Source organism: Balaenoptera borealis (assembly GCF_965194805.1).
Source record: "Balaenoptera borealis genome assembly, chromosome: 18".
Taxonomy (NCBI): Eukaryota; Metazoa; Chordata; class Mammalia; order Artiodactyla; family Balaenopteridae; genus Balaenoptera; species Balaenoptera borealis.
In genome coordinates this window covers 6,528,225-6,548,316 of record NC_138877.1, presented here as the reverse complement: position 1 = coordinate 6,548,316, position 20,092 = coordinate 6,528,225, and the positions used below count along the sequence as shown (strand labels likewise).

Sequence of the window (20,092 nt, the reverse complement as noted above, 5' to 3'; positions counted from 1 at the left end):
CTCAGCTTAAAGTCATTCTCTCTATATCAGAGTGTGAAACTGTAGGCACATTAATTTCCAAAGATGCTCATTAGTTCATCTTTCATAAAGTTTGTCAGAAATGAGTAACACTATTCTTGAGAATAGTTTGATACTATGTATCAAAATGAAAAACAAGCATATCCTTTGACCTAGTATTCCTACATCTAGGAATTCAGGCTAAGAAAAAAATCACACAAGTAGAAAAGATTCCATTTAGCACTGTTTTTTAAAATGCTTTTTGAAAGTGGTGGGGGGAGGGATAACTAAAATATCTATCAACAGGGATCCGGTTATGTGGATTATGGTATATACAATAGTGTGTAGCTATTAAAAAATCATGTGAATTGATATATTTACCATGAAAAGAGGCCAATATCACTATTGAGAAAAAATAAAGTAAAATTAGGCTACAATACAGCAATTATACTAAATTGCTTTTTGTAAAATGGTGTGCATATGCCTAAGAACAGGTTGGGCAGGGAGGGAGGGAGAGGGAGAATGTGTGTACGTGCCTGTGCACAGGTGTATAAAAGGATTCTAACTAAAGATGCTCACTGAAGTGCTAAAAGAGATTTTTATCTCTAGGTGGTGAGGAAATGGGACATTTTTGCTTCCTCCTTTGTACTTCTCTGTAGTATGTGAATTTTTTTCAATAAGCATATATAACTTTTACAAAAAAGTTTTAAGAAAGTTTGTTAAGATTTGTAAATTATGAAGCCACTTACACTACTCCCTTTTCTTTGCATATCATCATCACTGAATGGAGTGGTATTAAGAATTCACAGAGAATATGCAATATTCAAATTGAGACGAGTAGGACCAATGTATATAAAAAAGCAAAATCTGTATCTGGAGGATAGAAGGCATTTAAAAACAAAAACAGAGGGGCTTCCCTGGTGGCACAGTGGTTAAGAATCCACCTGCCAATGCAGGGGACACGGGTTCAAGCCCTGGTCCGGGAAGATACACATGCCGCAGAGCAACTAAGCCCGTGCGCCACAACTACTGAGCCTGCGCTCTAGAGCCCACGAGCCACAGCTACTGAAGCCCGTGCACCTAGAGCCCCTGCTCCTCAACAAGAGAAGCCACGGCAAGGAGAAGCCCGCACACCGCAACGAAGAGTAGCCCCCACTCGCCGCAACCAGAGAAAGCCCGTGCACAGCAACGAAGACCCAACGCAGCCAAAAATAAAATAAATAAAATAAATAAATTTTTTAAAAAAACAGATGAAATGCCTTGCTCTTCCATTAAAAGTTACTTACATGTCAAAGTTCTCCAATAACAGTAATCATTAACCATCACAGAGGTATTCTCAATAGTCTACCTAGTTAATTCTTAATATTACTCTTCCTATTTATGTGTCAATTATTGGGTTGGCCAAAAAATTCGTTCGGGTTTTTCCATAAGCTGTTAAGGAAAAACCCAAAACGAATTTTTTGGCCAACCCAGCATCTCAGTAAAGTTGGGGAAAATATTACTCTCCCTAAAAGAAGCAAAAATATCCATTTAGGTCAGTTAATGAGTAGTCCAGGAGACAGCAAGACCATCACCACATTCCAGAGAGACAATAGTTACTTTACACAGCTATAACTATCTTGTATACCTATGTATATCTTCTATCCATAACTATATATCAGTAAAATCTATTTGTCACATTGCATAGTAATAGAGATTTACTTGGAGGCATTCTCTCTAACCAACAATCCTGCCACATTTAATCACAAAATTTAACATATATTAAGATTTTTCAAACATTTTTCCATAATGATATTTTATGTCATGAAACTATACCAAAGGAAAACTTAAGAAAATGTACAAAACTTAAATTCAGGACTAAATTTGGCCAAATACTCATCTCACCAGATAATCGTTAACCAGGTTAATTCATTCAACTAGCTGAATAGCTAATAATAAAAGGCAATGTGCTGGGCGCTGTGCTAGGCATTGTGGAGAACAAAATATTTGAAACATAGGCACTACATTCTAGAAGTTCACAGGCTGGCATTTCACAGGTACAGAATGTACCCTGAACCCAATTCCCCACTCCCAAGAGCTCAGAACATCCATGTATCAAAAAAATATATTAACTACCTATAGTGTGCCATTCACTGCTAGCCTGTAAGTTATACACACATTAATGACAGCAATGTGAAGTGCTACGGAAAAGTGAACAAATGCTTAAAGCTGTCTAATTAGGTCATAAGACCATATGCTTGAATCGAATCCTAAAAGACAAGTTTGCTGAGTCAAGGCAGAGAGAAGGGCACCGCAAGCAGAGAGGATGTTCAAAGGCAGAGGCAGCAAGAGTTTGCTGCTCTTCACGGTGCTGCAAATCGTTCAGCAGGTCTGCAGCAGTAACCTGAGAGATCAAGAGGCACCTGGGATGCCTTTCTAAGAGACCTGGGTTGTATTCTAATGACAAAGAACAGATGACAAAGGTGAGAAATCAACCAAGCAGTGGTTTGAATGAAAAGCCCAGAAGCAGGAAACCAGGTAAGAGACGACAATAGTAACAGTCCAGGTAAGAAGTGGAGGTGAGCCTCAACTGTACTCTGGTAACATTAAAAGTGAAGAGAATTTCAAAGTAGCACAATCAACAGATCTTAGTGGCCAAAGAATGTGGCAGATATGGAAGATGCAAGAATGAAGAAGAACTCACAACTGGGTGATATCAATAACCAAGACAGAGAGTGGGCACATAGCTGTGAATAAGTGTGTACAGATGTGTGTGAGTTAAAGAACAGGTTTGAAGGAAAAGATATAGTATTCATTTTATAAATTTATTTTATTTTATTTTTGGCTGCGTTGGTTCTTCGTTGCTGCACGCGGGCTTTTTCTAGTTGCGGCGACAGGGGGCTACTCTTTGTTGTGGTGCGCGAGCTTCTCACTGCGGTGGCTTCTCTTGTCACGGAGCATGGGCTCCAGGCACACGGGCTCAGTAGTTGTGGCACATGGGCTTAGTTGCTCCGCGGCACGTGGGATCTTCCTGGACCAGGGCTCGAACCCTTGTCCCCTGCATTGGCAGGTGGACTCTCAACCACTGCGCCACCAGGGAAGCCCCAGTATTCATTTTAGATACACTGAGTTTTTAAAGTCTTACGCCATATAGATGAAGATGTTCAGAAGCAGGTAGTGTGTGTATATATATATATGTATCTGGGAGTCAAATGTGACTCGGGAGTAGCTGAAGTAATGAAGATAAGTGAGATCACCCAGGGGCACTGGGTGCAGAGAGAGGAGAGTCAAGGACAGAGCCTGGGAGAGTCCCTGAGGGCACGGCAAGGGACACGAGGTCCCTGAAAGAGACTAATAAAGAACAGTCTCGGAGCTAGGAGAACAATAGTTTCAAGGAAAGAGGAATGGACGACAATGTCAAACGCAGTAGAGGTCAAGTAAGAACTGTGACTTTTGGCAGTTAGGTAAGCTTACCAAAAAGAGTCTCAATAGAGTGGTGAAAGCAAAAGGTAAAACGCTGGGAATTAAGGGATGAATGAAAGGTGAAAAAGTAGCAACAAGTAGGAAGCAGTTCTCAAATTGTATCACACAGTTTCCCAAATGTACTGACCACAGAATATTTCCTCATGTAGCACTCCTTGGTACTGGAAGACCAAGCTAGGAAGAAGGCATCAATGTCAAGGGAGAGACTGTCTAAAACTGAAAAGGGATAAATAATGAAATAAATTGCTAGAGGGACTAAAGACAGGTTCTGAAGGATATAGTAAAGGAACACCTGTTTGTCTGCAACCAAAGGAAAAATAGTGAGAAAGGGTATAAGTGAAAATGTTGTACATAGTTAGAAAGCCAACATATGAAGCAATTCATTCTCAATGACCTCTTTTTTCCCTCCTCTGAAGAACACAAGTCACTTACTCAAAAGTGACAGAGGGGATGAACAGGTCTGAGGTGAATGGTAAAGGTTTAGAATAGCAGCTGCAGAGAAGAGGAGAAAAGAAGAGGGTCTGGGATGGGCTGTGGGTGAGAATCAGAACTTATATAGTAATACCATTTTAGCTGCCCCACAGTTCTATAACTTTTCAAAGTCCTGAGGAACCCTGAGTAGATGGGACTGAAGTGTCACTCTTATAAATTCCAATCCACTCCATCTAAAGCCCAAAGGATCTCATTTCCTGGGGCATAGAGACTAGAAATCTCCTGAAATAACACCAAAATCCAGTAAGTAACTAAAGACTGAAGCATATCCAGTGAGTTTCCAAAACCTCCCTGGGATCTTAAAAGCATCAGTCACAAGCAACTAGAATTCACAGCAGAACTTGTGGGCCAAGACATTTTAATGTGAGCATTCTTACAAATTAAATACTTATAAGAAATGCCATTTAATCAGACCACAAGGGGAAAAACACCATCAAAAGAGATGTTAACAAGTATGAATCTCCTAATACACCCAACAGTCCAACAGTTCTCATTCATTTACATCACTCTGGGGGTAAACTAAAACAACACTAATACTAATAATTTATGAGTCATAACTCCACTATTTCCAAAGGTCTAAGACAAAGTGAGACTTACATGTCACATAAAGTCTTTTATATATATATATATATATATATATATATTTATATATAAATAAGACTTTATGTGACATGTCATTACTTTTAGGTACATCTTAACCTGCAATACTCTGAGAAGTTTATAAAACCATGCATTTCTCATCCTTTCATTCAAGTTGACATCTGATTGTTACATGAAGGATGGGAACACATTGTTATCCCTTCAAAAAAAGCATTTTTAAAGTAATTTTTTAAACTATTCAAATGAGTCAGCATTAAAATGAGAGCCCCTAAGAGACACTTAATGTCACTGCCTCCTTCCATATATACCACAATGCCATGCACATCTGAATATAAATAACTGACAGCACCCTAAATAAACAGAAACAAAACCCAAGTTTAGGAGGGATAAGGTCAAATTGGAGGAATGGACATTTATTTAATATCTACTATACAAATAATAGATTCAAACAGAAATTTGAATCCTCACAATAATTCTATAAGGTAGGTGATAAAATAGTTCAATCCTGAATGGCATTTGAACCGTAATCATAGAACAAATGTAAAATCTCGAATTCACATGCAGATTGGTCAGGCAGAGGAATGGGCAATCATCTGGGCAGAGACTAAGGAAAGATGAAAGTGAACTTGTACTTCAGTGAAATAAAGAACTGCTGATGCAGAGTTTCAGGTGACCTTCCATCTACCACCTGTTCGGTGTTTAGACTAAGACCATGAGAAAAATACAAAACAGAGGAGCTTTGTCACATAATAACACTGTCAAGAAGTAAGACTAGTACCAGGCTCAGAAGACTGAAAACTATCAAGAATATTTCTACAATGTTAAATTTTGAATTAAAAAAGAAAAAGAGAAGATCCTCTAACATTTCAAAAGAAATCACCACCCTATGTTCTAAATCAATTGTGATAATTAAACTAAACAATAGTAATATATGATGGCTATAAATCCCAGACAACCTATGATCACTTTTTCAAAATATATAAAATTCTTAAAATAAACTACCACAAATTTCACATATTGCCTAAGAAAAGAAAATTAAACAATGACATTTAGAGACAAGCAAAATACCTTAAGAGTACAAAAATAAACAACACATGCCTAGTCACACATATTTACAATTCAGCTGGAAAAGACAAACAGGTAAACAACCAATATAAGACAGAATGAAATAACATTAAGTATTGTGAAAAGAGTAAAAAAAAAAAAAAAAACAACTTTTTTTTCTCTGAGGTGTTTGAGCAGGTATTTACAGAAAAGGTAGCATTTGAGCTACTCTCAAAGGAAAGGGGGGACTTCCCTGGTGACGCAGTGGTTAAGAATCCACCTGCCAATGCAGGGGACACGGGTTCGAGCCCTGGTCCAGGAAGATCCCACATGCCGCGGAGCAACTAAGCCCGTGCGCCACAACTACTGAAGCCCACGTGCTTAGAGGCTGTGCTCCGCAACGAGAAGCCACAGCAATGAGAAGCCCGCGCACCGTAGAGAACAGTAGCCCCCGCTCGCCACAACTAGAGAAACCCCACATGCTGCAACGAAGACCCAACGCAGCCAAAAAAAATAAATTAAATAAAAATAAATTTAAAAAAAAAAAAGGAAAAGGGAAGAAAGTTTTTTTAGGCTCAATTAACAATGGTACAGAGATAAAAAGGTACAGAGAACTGACAATGTATTTCATATTATATGAGGTATGAAAGATTCCATATGATTAGAATTTAGTATGTGTGCACAGTTAAAGAGAGATAGCCCTAGAAAGGCTGAACAGATCCTGAAGGGATTTGACAAAAATTATTCAGAAGATACACTGAGGGTATATATGTCAGTTATGTTTAAAAAAAAAAAGAAAGAAAAAGGAAAGGAAAGGAAAGGATAAAAAGATACCGTGGAATTTTAAAGAATGGGGATTAGAGGCAGACAATATAGCAGGAAAATCTCAGGATTTAAAATTTCATAGATCTGGGCTAGAATCCCAGCTCTATCACTTACGAACAATAAGCCTTGTCTAAATTGCAATTTCCATATTTTTCAAATGGGGATAATATGTCACTATTGTGGTAAAGCCTTAATATGATGGCAAATGTAAATTGTCCAATGTATCATCTTTCAATTAATGGGTAGTCAAACCTCAGTAGTCTCCTTTTCATCATAAATGGTAGAAGATGGGAGAAGACAGGGAAGAAATGAAGCTATGTACTCTCAGTGACTGGGAAGATGATAAAGCCATTAACTAAAGAAGGAATATAAAGAGAATATAAAAGAAGCAGTAGATTTGGAGAAGAGAAAAATACACTGAGTTCTAGACTTGCCAAATCTGTAGTGATAGAGGGATATACATCTACATGCAAAGATACCAGAAGGCATGAAAGATTTGGGTCTTGAACTGAGAAGACAGTTCTAAGAGAAATAAAAATTTAAGAATCTTAGGCATACACAGGAAAGCAGAGAACAAGTGAGCCAAGAACAGGAGCTCACAAAGAGCAGGGATGAAACAAGAGTCAAGAATGCGTGGAGGGGACTTCCCTGGTGGCGCAGTGGTTAAGAATCCACCTGCCGATGCAGGGGACACGGGTTTGAGCCCTGGTCCGGGAAGATCCCACATGCTGCGGAGCAACTAAGCCTGTGTGCCACAGCTACTGAGCCTGCTGCACTCTAGAGCTTGCAAGCCACAACTACTGAGCCCGTGTGCCACAACTACTGAAGCCCACGTTCCTAGAGCCCGTGCTCTGCAACAAGAGAAGCCACCGCAATGAGAAGCCCGCGCACCTCAACAAAGGGTAGCCCCCACTCACCGCAACTAGAGAAAGCCCACGCACAGCAATGAAGACACAACACAGCCAATAATAAATAAATAAATAAATAAATAAATAAGCAAGCAAACAAACAAACAAGAATGCATGAGGAAAGAGCTTCAAATAAAAAAGTGGCCAGCAGTATTAAGTACTGGATAAAACTGTTGGATTTGTTGATTCAGGAGACCTCTGACAAGCTTTGGGATTTGTTTCCAGCAAAATTTTTGATAACACCAAACTCCAAGCACTGAAGGAATAAATGGGTTGTAAAGAAATCAGAGAAAAGACTAGAATCTATTTCAAGGGTCCCCAAGTGGGAACTCCACAAAAGTAGTAATGGAGACCAGATGAGTATGATCAATATTTCAAACAGCCATATGAAAAATAAATTTAGCTACCTCCACAATATAAAAAAAATATTAAATTTCTTTGATTCTCTAATTAGCATATTATATATTTTAGAATGAAAGCATGAATCACTGTTTTACAAATGTCCTGTGTTTAGTAGACAGACTCTTTCATATCACGAGATTCTTGGTAGAAAATAAATAAAAAGATTATTAAGTACTAAAAGGTTGGGAATCATAGGGCTCTTGAAAGAAATCCAGGGCTTCCCTGGTGGCGCAGTGGTTGAGAGTCTGCCTGCCAATGCAGGGGACACGGGTTCGAGCCCTGGTCTGGGAAGATCCCACATGCCGCGGAGCAACTGGGCCCGTGAGCCATAATTACTGAGCCTGCGCAACTGGAGCCTGTGCTCCGCAACAAGAGAGGCCGCAATAGTGAGAAGCCCGCGCAGCGCGATGAAGAATGGCCCCTGCTTGCCACAACTAGAGAAAGCCCTTGCACAGAAACAAAGACCCAACACAGCCATAAATAAATAAAATTTAAAAAAAAAAAAAAATCACACACACACACACACACACACACACACACACAAAGAAATCCAGCACTGAAGAGAATAAATGCAACTATGAATGATCCAGGTAGAAACTTTCAGAGAAAGTTTCTGTTGTTGTTTTAAGGTTTTTGTTAGTTAGTTGTTTGCTTGGGTTTTTTTGTTTTGTTTTCAGAAGTGGAAAAACCTGTTTTTCCAAAATTTGTTTTCCAAAAAGATGTTAGGTCAAGATTAAGAAATCAGTGTAAACAAATATTTAAAGTTCCAGAAAGAAAGGCAGTTAAATGTCACTGAGAAAAAAAAGATGAATCATGAGGAAAAAAGACTGACCTTACAAATACTGTGGAGTTATGCATAAGCTACAGTCCATGTCTGGAAAACGACGTACCCATTCTCATCCTCAAAAAAAGTTGTTCAGTTAACCATTTAGACAATTACATCAATCATAGCTCCAGTACAACTAGAGCTATGTTACACAGAAGTGAAGAGATTCTGAAGCCTGACAAACATGGGTTCAAATTTCTGCTCCTCCACTGACCACCGTTTAACCTTAAGGTTACTTAGCTTCTCTGAAGATGTTTCATTTAACAATAACAACTGTCCCATAAGAGACCAAAAGAGACAATACATGTAAAGAGCTTAGCACAGTGCGTGGCACAAGGTAACCATTTAAGAAACATAGTTATAATCACTAAAATAAAATATAGATAAATATTTTTCTAACCTTAGGATTGAGAAGACCTAAGCTTTAAAGGAAAGGAAACAAATGAAACAGGAAAGATTATATATCTGGCTACACAATCCTTTAAAATTTTTATGTGTGAAAAATCTTTAAAATATTTGAAGGTAAACATAATACAAAATTAAAAAGCATAGGTACAGAATTGACTTATATAAGTTACTTTTCTCATACAACAAAAAGATAAAAACCCCAACAGAAAAGAAAACTGCACTGACATACTCTTCGCTCTAAATAAACAATACCAGGTACCCAACTCAGGAATCCACAAAGACAGTAATGGACACCGGGTGGGTATTTTTCAATGCTTCAACACATGACTGATAGCGTAAGGCATTCTTGCCCCTCCAACATCACATCAAGCTAATAAGGCATTCCTTACATCCTTAAAAAAGAACTATTTGAACTATTTGAAACACAAAATAACATTAGTATTTGAAATATTAGATTCAGATAGCATCAATTCAATCTTTAGCACACCGAATGCAAATCTATTACTAGTTTTTTAATTAAAAATAAAGCATAATCCTAGCATATATTCTTTAAACGAACCTAATGATTTTTCAAGCTATGCTAAAAAGAGGTACCTTGAAACTGCCCCTGAGATACGGGGGACAGCGGGGGGCGGTCAAGTGGCCGTACCTCTGCATCATCCGTGTTTCCCCTGCAACCTACATGCACTTCCACTTCCACCTGTATCTGTCCTTACGTAACTGGAGCCCAATTTATTTTCAGACTTTCTTTTTAAAACTGAAAAATAATTCTAACAATCCACATCAAACCTCTCTCCTGATCTCAAAAAGAAAAATTCAGTAAACATCCTTCATAAAGGATATGTCCATTATGAATTCTTATTCATAATGGACATATCCCAAACTTTCCATGGAAATTTTAAGTATATGATTATGTGGACCGCCCCCCTCCATTTCCCTATTTTTCCTTATATTTAGAAAAATACTATGAAAATTTCAGTTGAGACAAATAACATGTTTTGCAGTATTTTTGGAATAACTTCTTTATTTCTGTGCCCAAGGTAACACAGATACTGCTATGGCATTAACACTAAACAGACCAAAATACTGTGGAACCCCTTCATGATACAAAGTTGATGACAGAAATACAACCAAGTTGTTGACTCTGTTATATCTTTTCTGTGTGTGATATGTGTATGTGGGGTTATAGGCTTTTGGCTAGCAATATATTTAAAAAATACCAATGTACTCAGAAAGTTTGGGATGAAAGATATTCATTCTACTTCCAGCTAAACTGAAATTGTGGTCAACAGAGCTATTTTATACAATTACCAATTTCTTTAAATGAGACTATAATAATTATAATCCAAATGAAAATGGAATATAATTCAAATTATTTTGTAAGTACTTCAGATTCAGAGTCATACAAAAGCTAGCCTTTGAGTTATAAAAATTCATTTTCATTAGCACAGATAATGCAAAGACTGAAATGTATAATAACTCTAAGACAACATACTATTGAAGTTGGTTTTACAGCCAACACTTGACAAGTTTACATACAATTTTTATCTCCTAGTAAAAATGTACAAAAAGACAACACGTGGAGCTTTCTGTTGTTCAGACTTCAAATAAATGAGATTTTCTGTAATAAATTTTATATGACTTTTTAATGTAGTACAACTTTGTGTATTAAAAATAATTAAACTTAACTATAAACAAAATCCAAAAGGGAAAAACTAAATTTAACGGAAGAATAGGAAAATATACTACAAGCAGAGAAAGTTCAAAAAAAGCCACAAAACAAAATCATTTCGTTAGTGAATGGGCCACTAACCTTACTTTGATTTAAAAAAAAAAAAAAAACAAGAAAACAAAAAACCTAAGTGTATCAGCTAAGTCATCCAATCTCATACACACCACCCCACACAGACACAGAAAGCAACCAAAATATTCACTTTTCAAAAATGTCTAATAAAATTATTTTTACCTGTAAATTGTTTTCTGTGATTCTGTTCCACCAAACCATATTGATGGGTACTCCTGATTTACACCTGTCAGCAAGGCAGCCAATAGGGTTCTTTGCTTTTCGTGCCTTTGATCCCATCGGAACTAGCCTCTCCTCCAGCATCCCCAGGCGATACTTCCTTGGCTAGGAAAAAGAAGGAAAGAAACCAGGCCACTCCTAACATCCCCCATACTAGTCTAAGCTAACATAACTAACATACAGAAGATATCAAGAATGGTGGAATAGGAAACAAGTAAAATTTCTAAGACACTCCCTCTAATGTCCTTAGCACCACCCCCCATTCCCCATCCCCACCCCCAGTACGCACACACCTCCAAAATAACCCATAGTCCTAACAACAGTATTACATAAAACAACAACTGTTTTAGTGAAATACATTATAATCTGAGTTTAGTGAACAGAAATTAACTTATCAGCAAAGTAAATGCTTTGCAAATTTTTTTCCACTGGCACTTACCTATTCTCACTGCAATATGAAGAAATGGCTTCAAGGGCACAAAATACAGGTAAAAAAATTTCTTCACACTATATCTTTTTCTGCTCCCCATCTCACTACCTTATTTCCTACTGAGAACCACCCCACTTAGAAGAAGCAGCTAATTTCAAGGAATGGATTTTTTTTAATTTTTAAAATTCTATGCCCATTAGGGCAGAGTACAAATTGATCTATCTTAAGCAGGCACTGTACTCAGTGAAACTTGTACTCAATGAAAAACAACAATCTCAGACAAAAAATATACACAAATTTCATTGGTCTTATAAATCTCAGTAATTTGAACAGATTGATACTAAGTAGCCTAGTAAAAGCACAGATTCATTGGCTAATCTTATAATAAAGTTAGTAAACAATCTTAAAAGTGGTTGGCAGGGATTTTTTATACATGAAGGTTAATGAACAGTTTCCACCATTTTACTTCTCTTAATTATAGCAAATTTGTACTAAATTGCATCTTACAGGGAATTTGTATTTTTTTTTTTCCCTTTAAGGAATACTGATACATTCTTGGGAAGGTATCTAATTTAAGATCTAAAATAAGAAAATCTATGTTTACTCTTTGTTCTGTCTGAAGACTGCTGAAGCAAATAGTTGAAATTAACATTCTTCAAAAATTAAACTTGCATAAGAAAGGAAACTAGACTACCCATCTATCCAATAATTATAGCAGTGGGTAAAGTTTCATGAAGCTAAAATACTTCCACCTCTATGCAATCTTGAACCAATTCAATTACTCTCTGTGTCTACATCACAAGCAACTTTTGTGAATGAGAACAGAAATATACTCTTTAGAACCAAATTATAGATGAAAGAATTTTAAAGCAAGTTATTTTTAATAACATAGCTCACAACTATAAGGCTTTGACATACAGCAAAAATAATATAGCCTTAATTAAGCCTTCACTAATTTAAAATTTATATTTTAGAAAACGTCTGGGCTAAAGATGATCCTATCAAAAAAGTTCAACACATCAAAGAATATTTATTTAAACAAAATCACAACATTTCAAATAGGTTCTATATAAGGACACCTAAATTCTAGTCATACATTTGAAAGCAAGAAAATTATTGCTTTAAATGTTCTTCTGTTATTTAGAGCCTTCACAAATCCAGACTTGTTTTTGAGCCAGTTATTACCTAAGTGAAATTTATTCTCATAGTAGTACATTAACCAACATAGAAAAAAAGGTTTTAAATAAATCCAATGTATAATTCTCCCTCCCCAGCAGCTCTCATTATATGTTTCTTGTTTTTCCAAAAAGGAATTCATTATTCCTCTCCCTCCTCCCCATCACCCCCAAAACCTATCATCAGCCCAAGACCTTTCCTCTTAGGTAGAAGAGACCCCCAAACTTGTGCCGCTACAGATTTAAGTTTCTTCAATAAATAGCTAGAGAGTAAAGTCCAATCCAAAAGTAAAACTTTCTATGTGATACTGAATGAAAAGACCTAAGGTATCAATACCATTTAAATACCATTATAAGCAAGAGAAGACAAATGACATCTGAAAAGAGATGGCAGCAATACAGAGCATGATGGTGAGCCAAAAAGATTACAGACAGAAGTCTCACCGCACAGAACGTAAATTATGGTAAAATCTCATCTAAAAGCTAATTTCCAAATTATTTGAACTATTATTTATTCCTTGAAGGAAAAATGTATTTGCAACTAAACACGAGAGCCTACTTTGTATCAAGAACTGTTCTAAGTACTTGCAATGCAATGATGAATAAAACACACACCTTTCCCTCCGAAAGAGGACATAACCTAGTAGTTAACAAAGTCATGCGAACAGAACACACTCATGGTGATATGAAAAATGCACATATAATCAAGGTACCAATTGAACAGAGGCAAAGAAGCCTTCACAGAGAGGATGAATGCCTGAGCAGTGTTAAAGGAGGAGTGTCTCTAGATAGGAAACAAAACAAAACCAAACCAGAGTGAGCGAGAGAGAAAGATGTATTTGTAGGTTAGGAAAAATGCACATGTGGAGGCATACAGGCACTCTGTTGTCAATTAAGGGAAAACTACAAGTTTTCAGTCTATCATTAGTAGACGGCCAACCTTGAGAGCAAAAGATGAGGCTTGAAAGCAATAAAAAACCATGAATTGTTTTGTATCCTATGCCAAGGAGTTTGGACTTCACTCCATGGGCAATGGGGAACTCTTAAAAGGTTGTGAATGAGAATTAAACTGGAAATAGGTAGATAAATCAATGGTCTCTGACGATAATCCAGGTTGGGGTTTCCCAAACGCAGCACTACAGACTTTGGATAATTCTTTGCTGTGGAGGGCTGTCCTGGGCCCCTGCAGGACGATTAGCAGCATCTGCCCCGGTCGTGACACCAAAAATATCTTTGATGTTCTGCAGGAGTAGGGGGACAAAACTGTCCCCATCTGAGAATCACAGGCGTAGGTGAAGGATGGGAACTCAAGGAAATTGCAATGGAAATAGAAGGCGAAGGCGTGGCTGGGGAAAGAGCTGCTAGCTTAAAAACAACTATCGGTGATTAAATGACAGTAGGGGCTACGGGAAATAGAGACGTCAAATGGAAGGTGAGGAAATAAAGGGCAAACAAAATTTTATGGGAAATGTTTATTTTCCCCAAAGCCTTCTGAGTCCTACAAGATCCAAACCCCTCCTCCAGAGCAAACAAAAGCACAAGCCCTCTTCCCTTCCCCTTAGCTTCCAGCAATCCCTTCCTAAACCAATCTTGAGAATGTGCTGGTCAAGAAAAAGGTATGTTTCCTGGTTGATCCTCCACTCTTGACAGCCTCCTTGCCAGTCCAGCCTGCTGGTTATTATGAAACGGAAGCATTTTGAAAAGTCACGTCCTGTTGGTAAGTAACCAGCTTGTCTGCTCCACCTCCTAGTAAGTCAACACTGCACATCAAAATTCCCATTCTCTTTTTGTTCCTGTGGTAACATATCCAGCATAACATGTAACTATTTTCTCTCTCTCTCTCTAATATATACAATTTTTACTTTAAGTCTCAGGATTCACTACAAAACTGATTTTTATCGTTCTTCACAAAATCTAAATAAACAGCACAATAAGACAGTAGTTGAAAATAGTTTTACCCTTTTTATTGGGCATTTAAAAAATAACAACTTAGGGCTTGAAAAAGTTGGAGAATGTATTCTAGACTAGCACATCTCAACTGTCATGAACATATACTCTTCCAGGGATCTTGTTAAAATAAAGACGCTAATTCAGCAGGCCTAGAGTGAAGCATGAGATTCAGCATTTCTAAAAAGCTCCCAAGACTACTAGTGTGCTGCTGGTCTGGTGATCACCCTTCCAGTAACAAAGTTCTAGAGAATGTCAGGGAAGAGACCTGGATAAGAAACAACTAGTGGTAAAACAGAAATTGGGGCCACCCTCCAAAATAAAAAAAGGATAGGCGTTCGAATAGTTAACATCCCCCTCCTTTAGCTTGCCCTAAATCCTCAGAGCCTTCAAGACCATTACTCATACCCCCAAAGCCCTGGCTCTTCAAAAATCCTTGCCCTAGTCCAGAGAAGACCAATCCAATGGTTTAGGACTAAGGGAAATCCACTCTCATTCCTAACAAATAAGATAAGTCTCCAGACTGTGTCAAAAGAAAGAACAATAAAAGCTAATTTTTAGGACTGTTTTATTTCAAAACCTTAAATGCAAACACATTTTTTTTCATTCATTCATTCACTTAACATTTCAGCATAAGGCTTTTTGCCCTCCCTAGATGACCTAGAGGGGTGGGATAGGGAGGACGGGAGGGAGGCTCAAGAGGGAGGGGATATGGGGACATACGCCTGCATATGGCTGATTCACTTTGGTGTACAACAGAAACTAACACAGTATTGTGAATCAATTACACTCCAATAAAGATTTTTTAAAAAGAGAGAGAAATACAGTGGTAAGATCTATTCTCCTCCCCTAAAAAGTTAAGTCTAGCAAAAGAAAAATATATAAATACCACTGCTTATATAGAAAATGTTGTTACAGACCAATGTTCAGAGCACAGTTCTTTAGGTAAAATTGCAAAACAGCATCATCTCTACAATACTTCACACTACAGGCCTTGTTATTATATATCATAACCTAATCATTAGTTATAAACTAGAGAAATCAATTGTTATCCTAGCACAAAAAGTTTCCAATGCCCTGAATTTTAAGAATGCCCTCTGAACATCAAAAAACAGAGTAACTGTGTTTTCACTATTTATACTCTGAAACAATGAATGATGATTTAAAGCTACTATGAATGGCACTTTTAAACAATTTGTATTTTATTAATCGAACATCTTCACATACTTGGAAAATAGTTGTGCACATATCTGAAATACTGATATTATCTCCCTTTAGACAATGTTTAATGAAATATATTAACTCATTGCCTTTTGCAGTTACAACTCAGCAACCTACATACCTCTTGCCACTTCTAAGGGTCTGAGGTCCACTAACAGAAACCTCTGGCCTAGAATTTACTGTATATTTATTTGAAAATCAACTTTCATTTCTCTTTTACGACCTCTTCTGACGTACAACGGTCTTCCCTCAATTAATTAAACGCTCCTAACGGTTTAGCATATTTGTTATCATGAGAACTAAATACAAGATTACATTTCCATTAACCATCAGTGGTTAATGTAAAATTCACTAAGAAAAAATAGACTCCAAACTGATTAAAACCATTTGAATATTTTAAATCAAATAAATTAGTTAATTTCCATATAGGCACAGGGAACTACCTCTACGTAATTTATTAGTTAATTAGGTGTGTTAATACACCTGGATTTTAAAGGCTCCCACACCTAATCAATGTAGAACAGTAAATCTAAACCTATAAGTGATTGTATAATGGGCTCCAATCAATTTTCTCGAGTAACAGATTTAAAAATCAAAAACAAAAACAAGCCAGCCTCAAAGATTATGTTGTATTTTGTCCTGCCATTCATTATCAGTAATTGTAGGTTTTCATGGAAATATATTAGGTCCCTTAGGTTTTCACTGTTTAAATAAAGCCAATTATAGGATGGGATGGTGAGCAGGTCTATAGAAAGTGGGTCTACAGAAAAACAGACTGTCATTGTTAAAGACTCATGGGCGGGTAAACATCTATAAATGAAAAAGATCTTTTAATCTGTGGAGTCAATACAGAAATCACATATAGGTTGAGAGGATGAAAACAGAGGATGCTGCTAGATGAAAAGTAACCTAAATTATGTCAAATAGAGCAGAACAGGATTTACACACACGGAAATGTTTTTTAAGCTCTACTGAGTCCGATCCTGGGAGAAGGGGCCCACTATATTATCTACATACATTTAAGAAAGCCTACAAAGTAGTCATTACTTCTGTTCTCAAAACCTCAATGTTACAATGGAGTTTTTATGCCACCAAAAATGAGATCAGCTGTTAAGCAAGATCACATTCAATTTCTAAAGACTTGGAACACCAAACTACAACTTCTTCTATTCTTTTGCTTTAGAATAGAACCAGAACACAAGATGTAGAAAAACAAAATACCATGCCAAAGTTATTAAAATCTTTTAAGTGCAAGTGAGTAATGATGTTTTAAGTCATGAAAGTTATTTCTACAATAAACTATCACCTGTAATGACCATAAAAAATTTTATATGAATTTTAGTCCCTTATCAAAAGCAACCATCATGCTAAAATGCCTATTTGCTTATTAGCAAAAGGTTCCCTTTTGATTTATTTATATGTGTACCCTTGCTTAAACTGAATCTTGAAAGGAAGCAGAATATCTTCAGCAATGCTCTTTACTATGATTGAACTTAAAGTAGGTAGTGGTTAATCAAAGATAAATAATCTTACACACATTCAGAAACAGATAAACATACGTTTTTAAATTGCAGGATTGTAAGCAGCAGCAGACTGCAACAACAACTGCCATCTGACAAGCACAGTGCGCTACACCAAGCACTGTATAGCCATTCATATACTTAATACGCAAAATTCTGTGAGATGGGCACCATCATAAACCAACTTGACAGATGAGAAGGGTGGGCTTAGATGAGGTTAAAATAACTTGCCTATAATCTCAAAACTAACATGAGGTCAGGCTCCAGAGCTTGTACTCTTCACTAAATTTATTCCACATTCTATAGTTTTCCTTAACATGTTACCATCTTAACATTATTCTAGCTAATTCTAAAATGACCAAATACAAATTCCTAAATTAATCAATCTCTCTTTGACTCTAACTGGCATGGATGGGATCAGTGAGAAACAGTAGCTACAGAAACTTCATTAAGCCACTCCCTCCTCCCCACTTTCAAAATGCAAGAACAAATCTTGGGAATTAAACAGAGTTAGGAAAAATTACATAGTTTTGGTTAAATTTAGCTTAAAACTTAGGCTAGCATGTTTGTGGATGAGAATCCTAAATTGATCTTTACTAATTTATTCCTGACCCCTACTTCCTAGGAAAACAGGGATGAACCACCAGTAATACCAAACTCTTAATATCAGCTACTACACTTCGTAAATACAGTGCCCAGAGTAGAGTGTAAAGAAGCCAACCAGAAAATCTCAGAATGATCTACTAGTTCCCAGGTCCAAGTGGCAGATGCAGCAATGGTTTCAGTGAACTACCATTATTAGGTAAGAACCCACTCAAAATCCCCAAAGCTAAAGCTAAATAATGACTACAGTCAACAGTATTACATACTGTATACAAAAGCCATGCTATTTCAGTTCATGTGTTTAAATACGGTAGCTTGTCAAACACCAAACAACCATACGCACCTAAAAAGCCTCCAAAACAAAAAACTCTAGCGAGATCTTTTTAAATCAATCAACAGGACAAAATTCTCTTGTAATCATAAATTTTGAAGACTCTTGACTCAACAAGAGCAAGTTGTCACTGCACACAAAGTACGAATTAAAGTAGAGAAAATACGCGGCTGAACTCCTAATTTGTTACAACAAAAATTTAATCTGTTCTTTCCAAAGCACACCTTTATCTCAACACAATTCTGGAAATTCACCCTGGAGGACTCTTCATTTAGGAGGAAAATAAAATTAACTTTTTCAAAGTTGAGCCCTTTTCTATAGGAGCTATCATATTGTTAAACAAGTTTCAATCTAATCTAATCCATCATTTTAAGAAAAGAATAGACTGACGGGTTAAACAGTAAGAAGAATGTCACATTTAATTCTGACAAAACAGAGAAGAGAGAGAATGTAAATGTTTGCTAAAGGGAAGTTGATTACTATAGATCATTAGCAATAAAAATGATAGTGGATTCAAATTACATAAAAATAATGACAGTCCTTTCAATATAAAATCACCAACTCATCAGACAGGGAATTACCATGTTATTTTAACAAAAATGAGCTTAATATTCTATTCTTTTCTAATGTACTTAATAAAAGATAATCAGAGTAATAAGTATGACATTTCAAAATTGACAGCATAAATTACTTGTGAAATTCAAGACCAAAAACAAAGAAGAAGCTTAAATGTCTAATAAACAAACAGTTTACAACAAATTTAAAAAGGATATCCCAACAGTAAAATAAAAGCATAGGACACCAAAGAAACACCAAAGGTCAATAAACATAAAAGAGAAGCTCAATAGCAGCAGTAATCAAATTTTAACAATGAGGGGTTTTTGACTATAAAATGACAAAGATATGAAAGATTTTTACATCTCAGTGTTTTCAAGGCTGTAGAAAAACCAGCACCCATGAGTAGAAATATAAATTTGTGCAACATTTCTGAAAAGTTAGCTATCAATTATCAAAAGCTTAAATGTATATTCTTGCCCTAGAAATTTACACTGTTTACAAAAACTTACACTGAGATAATCACATAAATGGAAAAATAGGCAGGCATAAGGTCAATGTTTTATCTCCTCCTCTGCGTGTTACCAGTGGTCTCTCTCTCTCCGCTACCTCTTCATTTTTCACCTTATAGAAGATCTTACCCTTCTATACTGTGCTAGAAAAATTTTTTTCTTTGAAACATAACTAAATATTACCTATCTTATTCTAAGTAAATTACTTGATCTAACTTCCATTTCCCAATCTGTAAAATGGAAAAAAATAATATCTCTCAAAGAATTGCTGGGGTGACTAAATGATAAAATGAAATTATAAAACATTTAATTTTATAAAAGTATTACCATATTACCTGAAACGGATATAGAAGATCATTGTCAACATAAATAAAATCAAGGCTGCCACTGCATAGTGAGAAAATCCCAGATGTATTTTCACCAAATTTGAAGGATATGTTTGAGAAGCTAACAGCTATGCGGGGAGGAGGGGCCTGAACACCTCAAAGAAAAGAGGGACATTCTCAAAGCAACTATAGGAGAACGGCTTTTCCAATGGACAGCTCTAATACAGCCTGATCCAGAGTGAGTAGCAACAGACATTTATTTATTTAATAATAGTTAACAATTCCCAAACAAGACTAGAAGGGTTTGGCTAGCACCATGTATTACCAATAACAGCTACCGTTTATTGGGCATTTCTCATTTACTCCTCCTAACACCTCTACATGCCAGGTACTAAGGTATTATTATTCTCATTTTGCAAATGAAGAAACACAAAGGTTTAACTAAGCTTCAAGACACAAAGACCATCAGTGAAGAAACAGGGGTT

At 36.5% G+C, this 20,092-nt stretch overlaps 1 protein-coding gene across 10 annotated transcripts in view; it reads right to left on the bottom strand.

Moving 5' to 3' along the window:
- The window catches only part of PAN3 (poly(A) specific ribonuclease subunit PAN3), a gene marked incomplete at its 5' end in the record, with an annotated part of 117,835 nt that overhangs the window by 77,061 nt on the left and 20,682 nt on the right, over positions 1-20,092 (bottom strand). For 7 of the 10 annotated variants that reach the window (XR_014236817.1, XR_014236818.1, XM_082365035.1 and 4 more), the window contains one exon: positions 10,931-11,092. The exons of the other annotated variants lie outside the window; for them this stretch is intronic. Coding sequence is in view for 5 of the 7 variants with exons in the window: in XM_082365035.1 (XP_082221161.1) it covers positions 10,931-11,092 (162 nt within the window). The remainder of the gene's footprint in view (positions 1-10,930; positions 11,093-20,092) is intronic. 10 annotated transcript variants of the gene reach the window in all.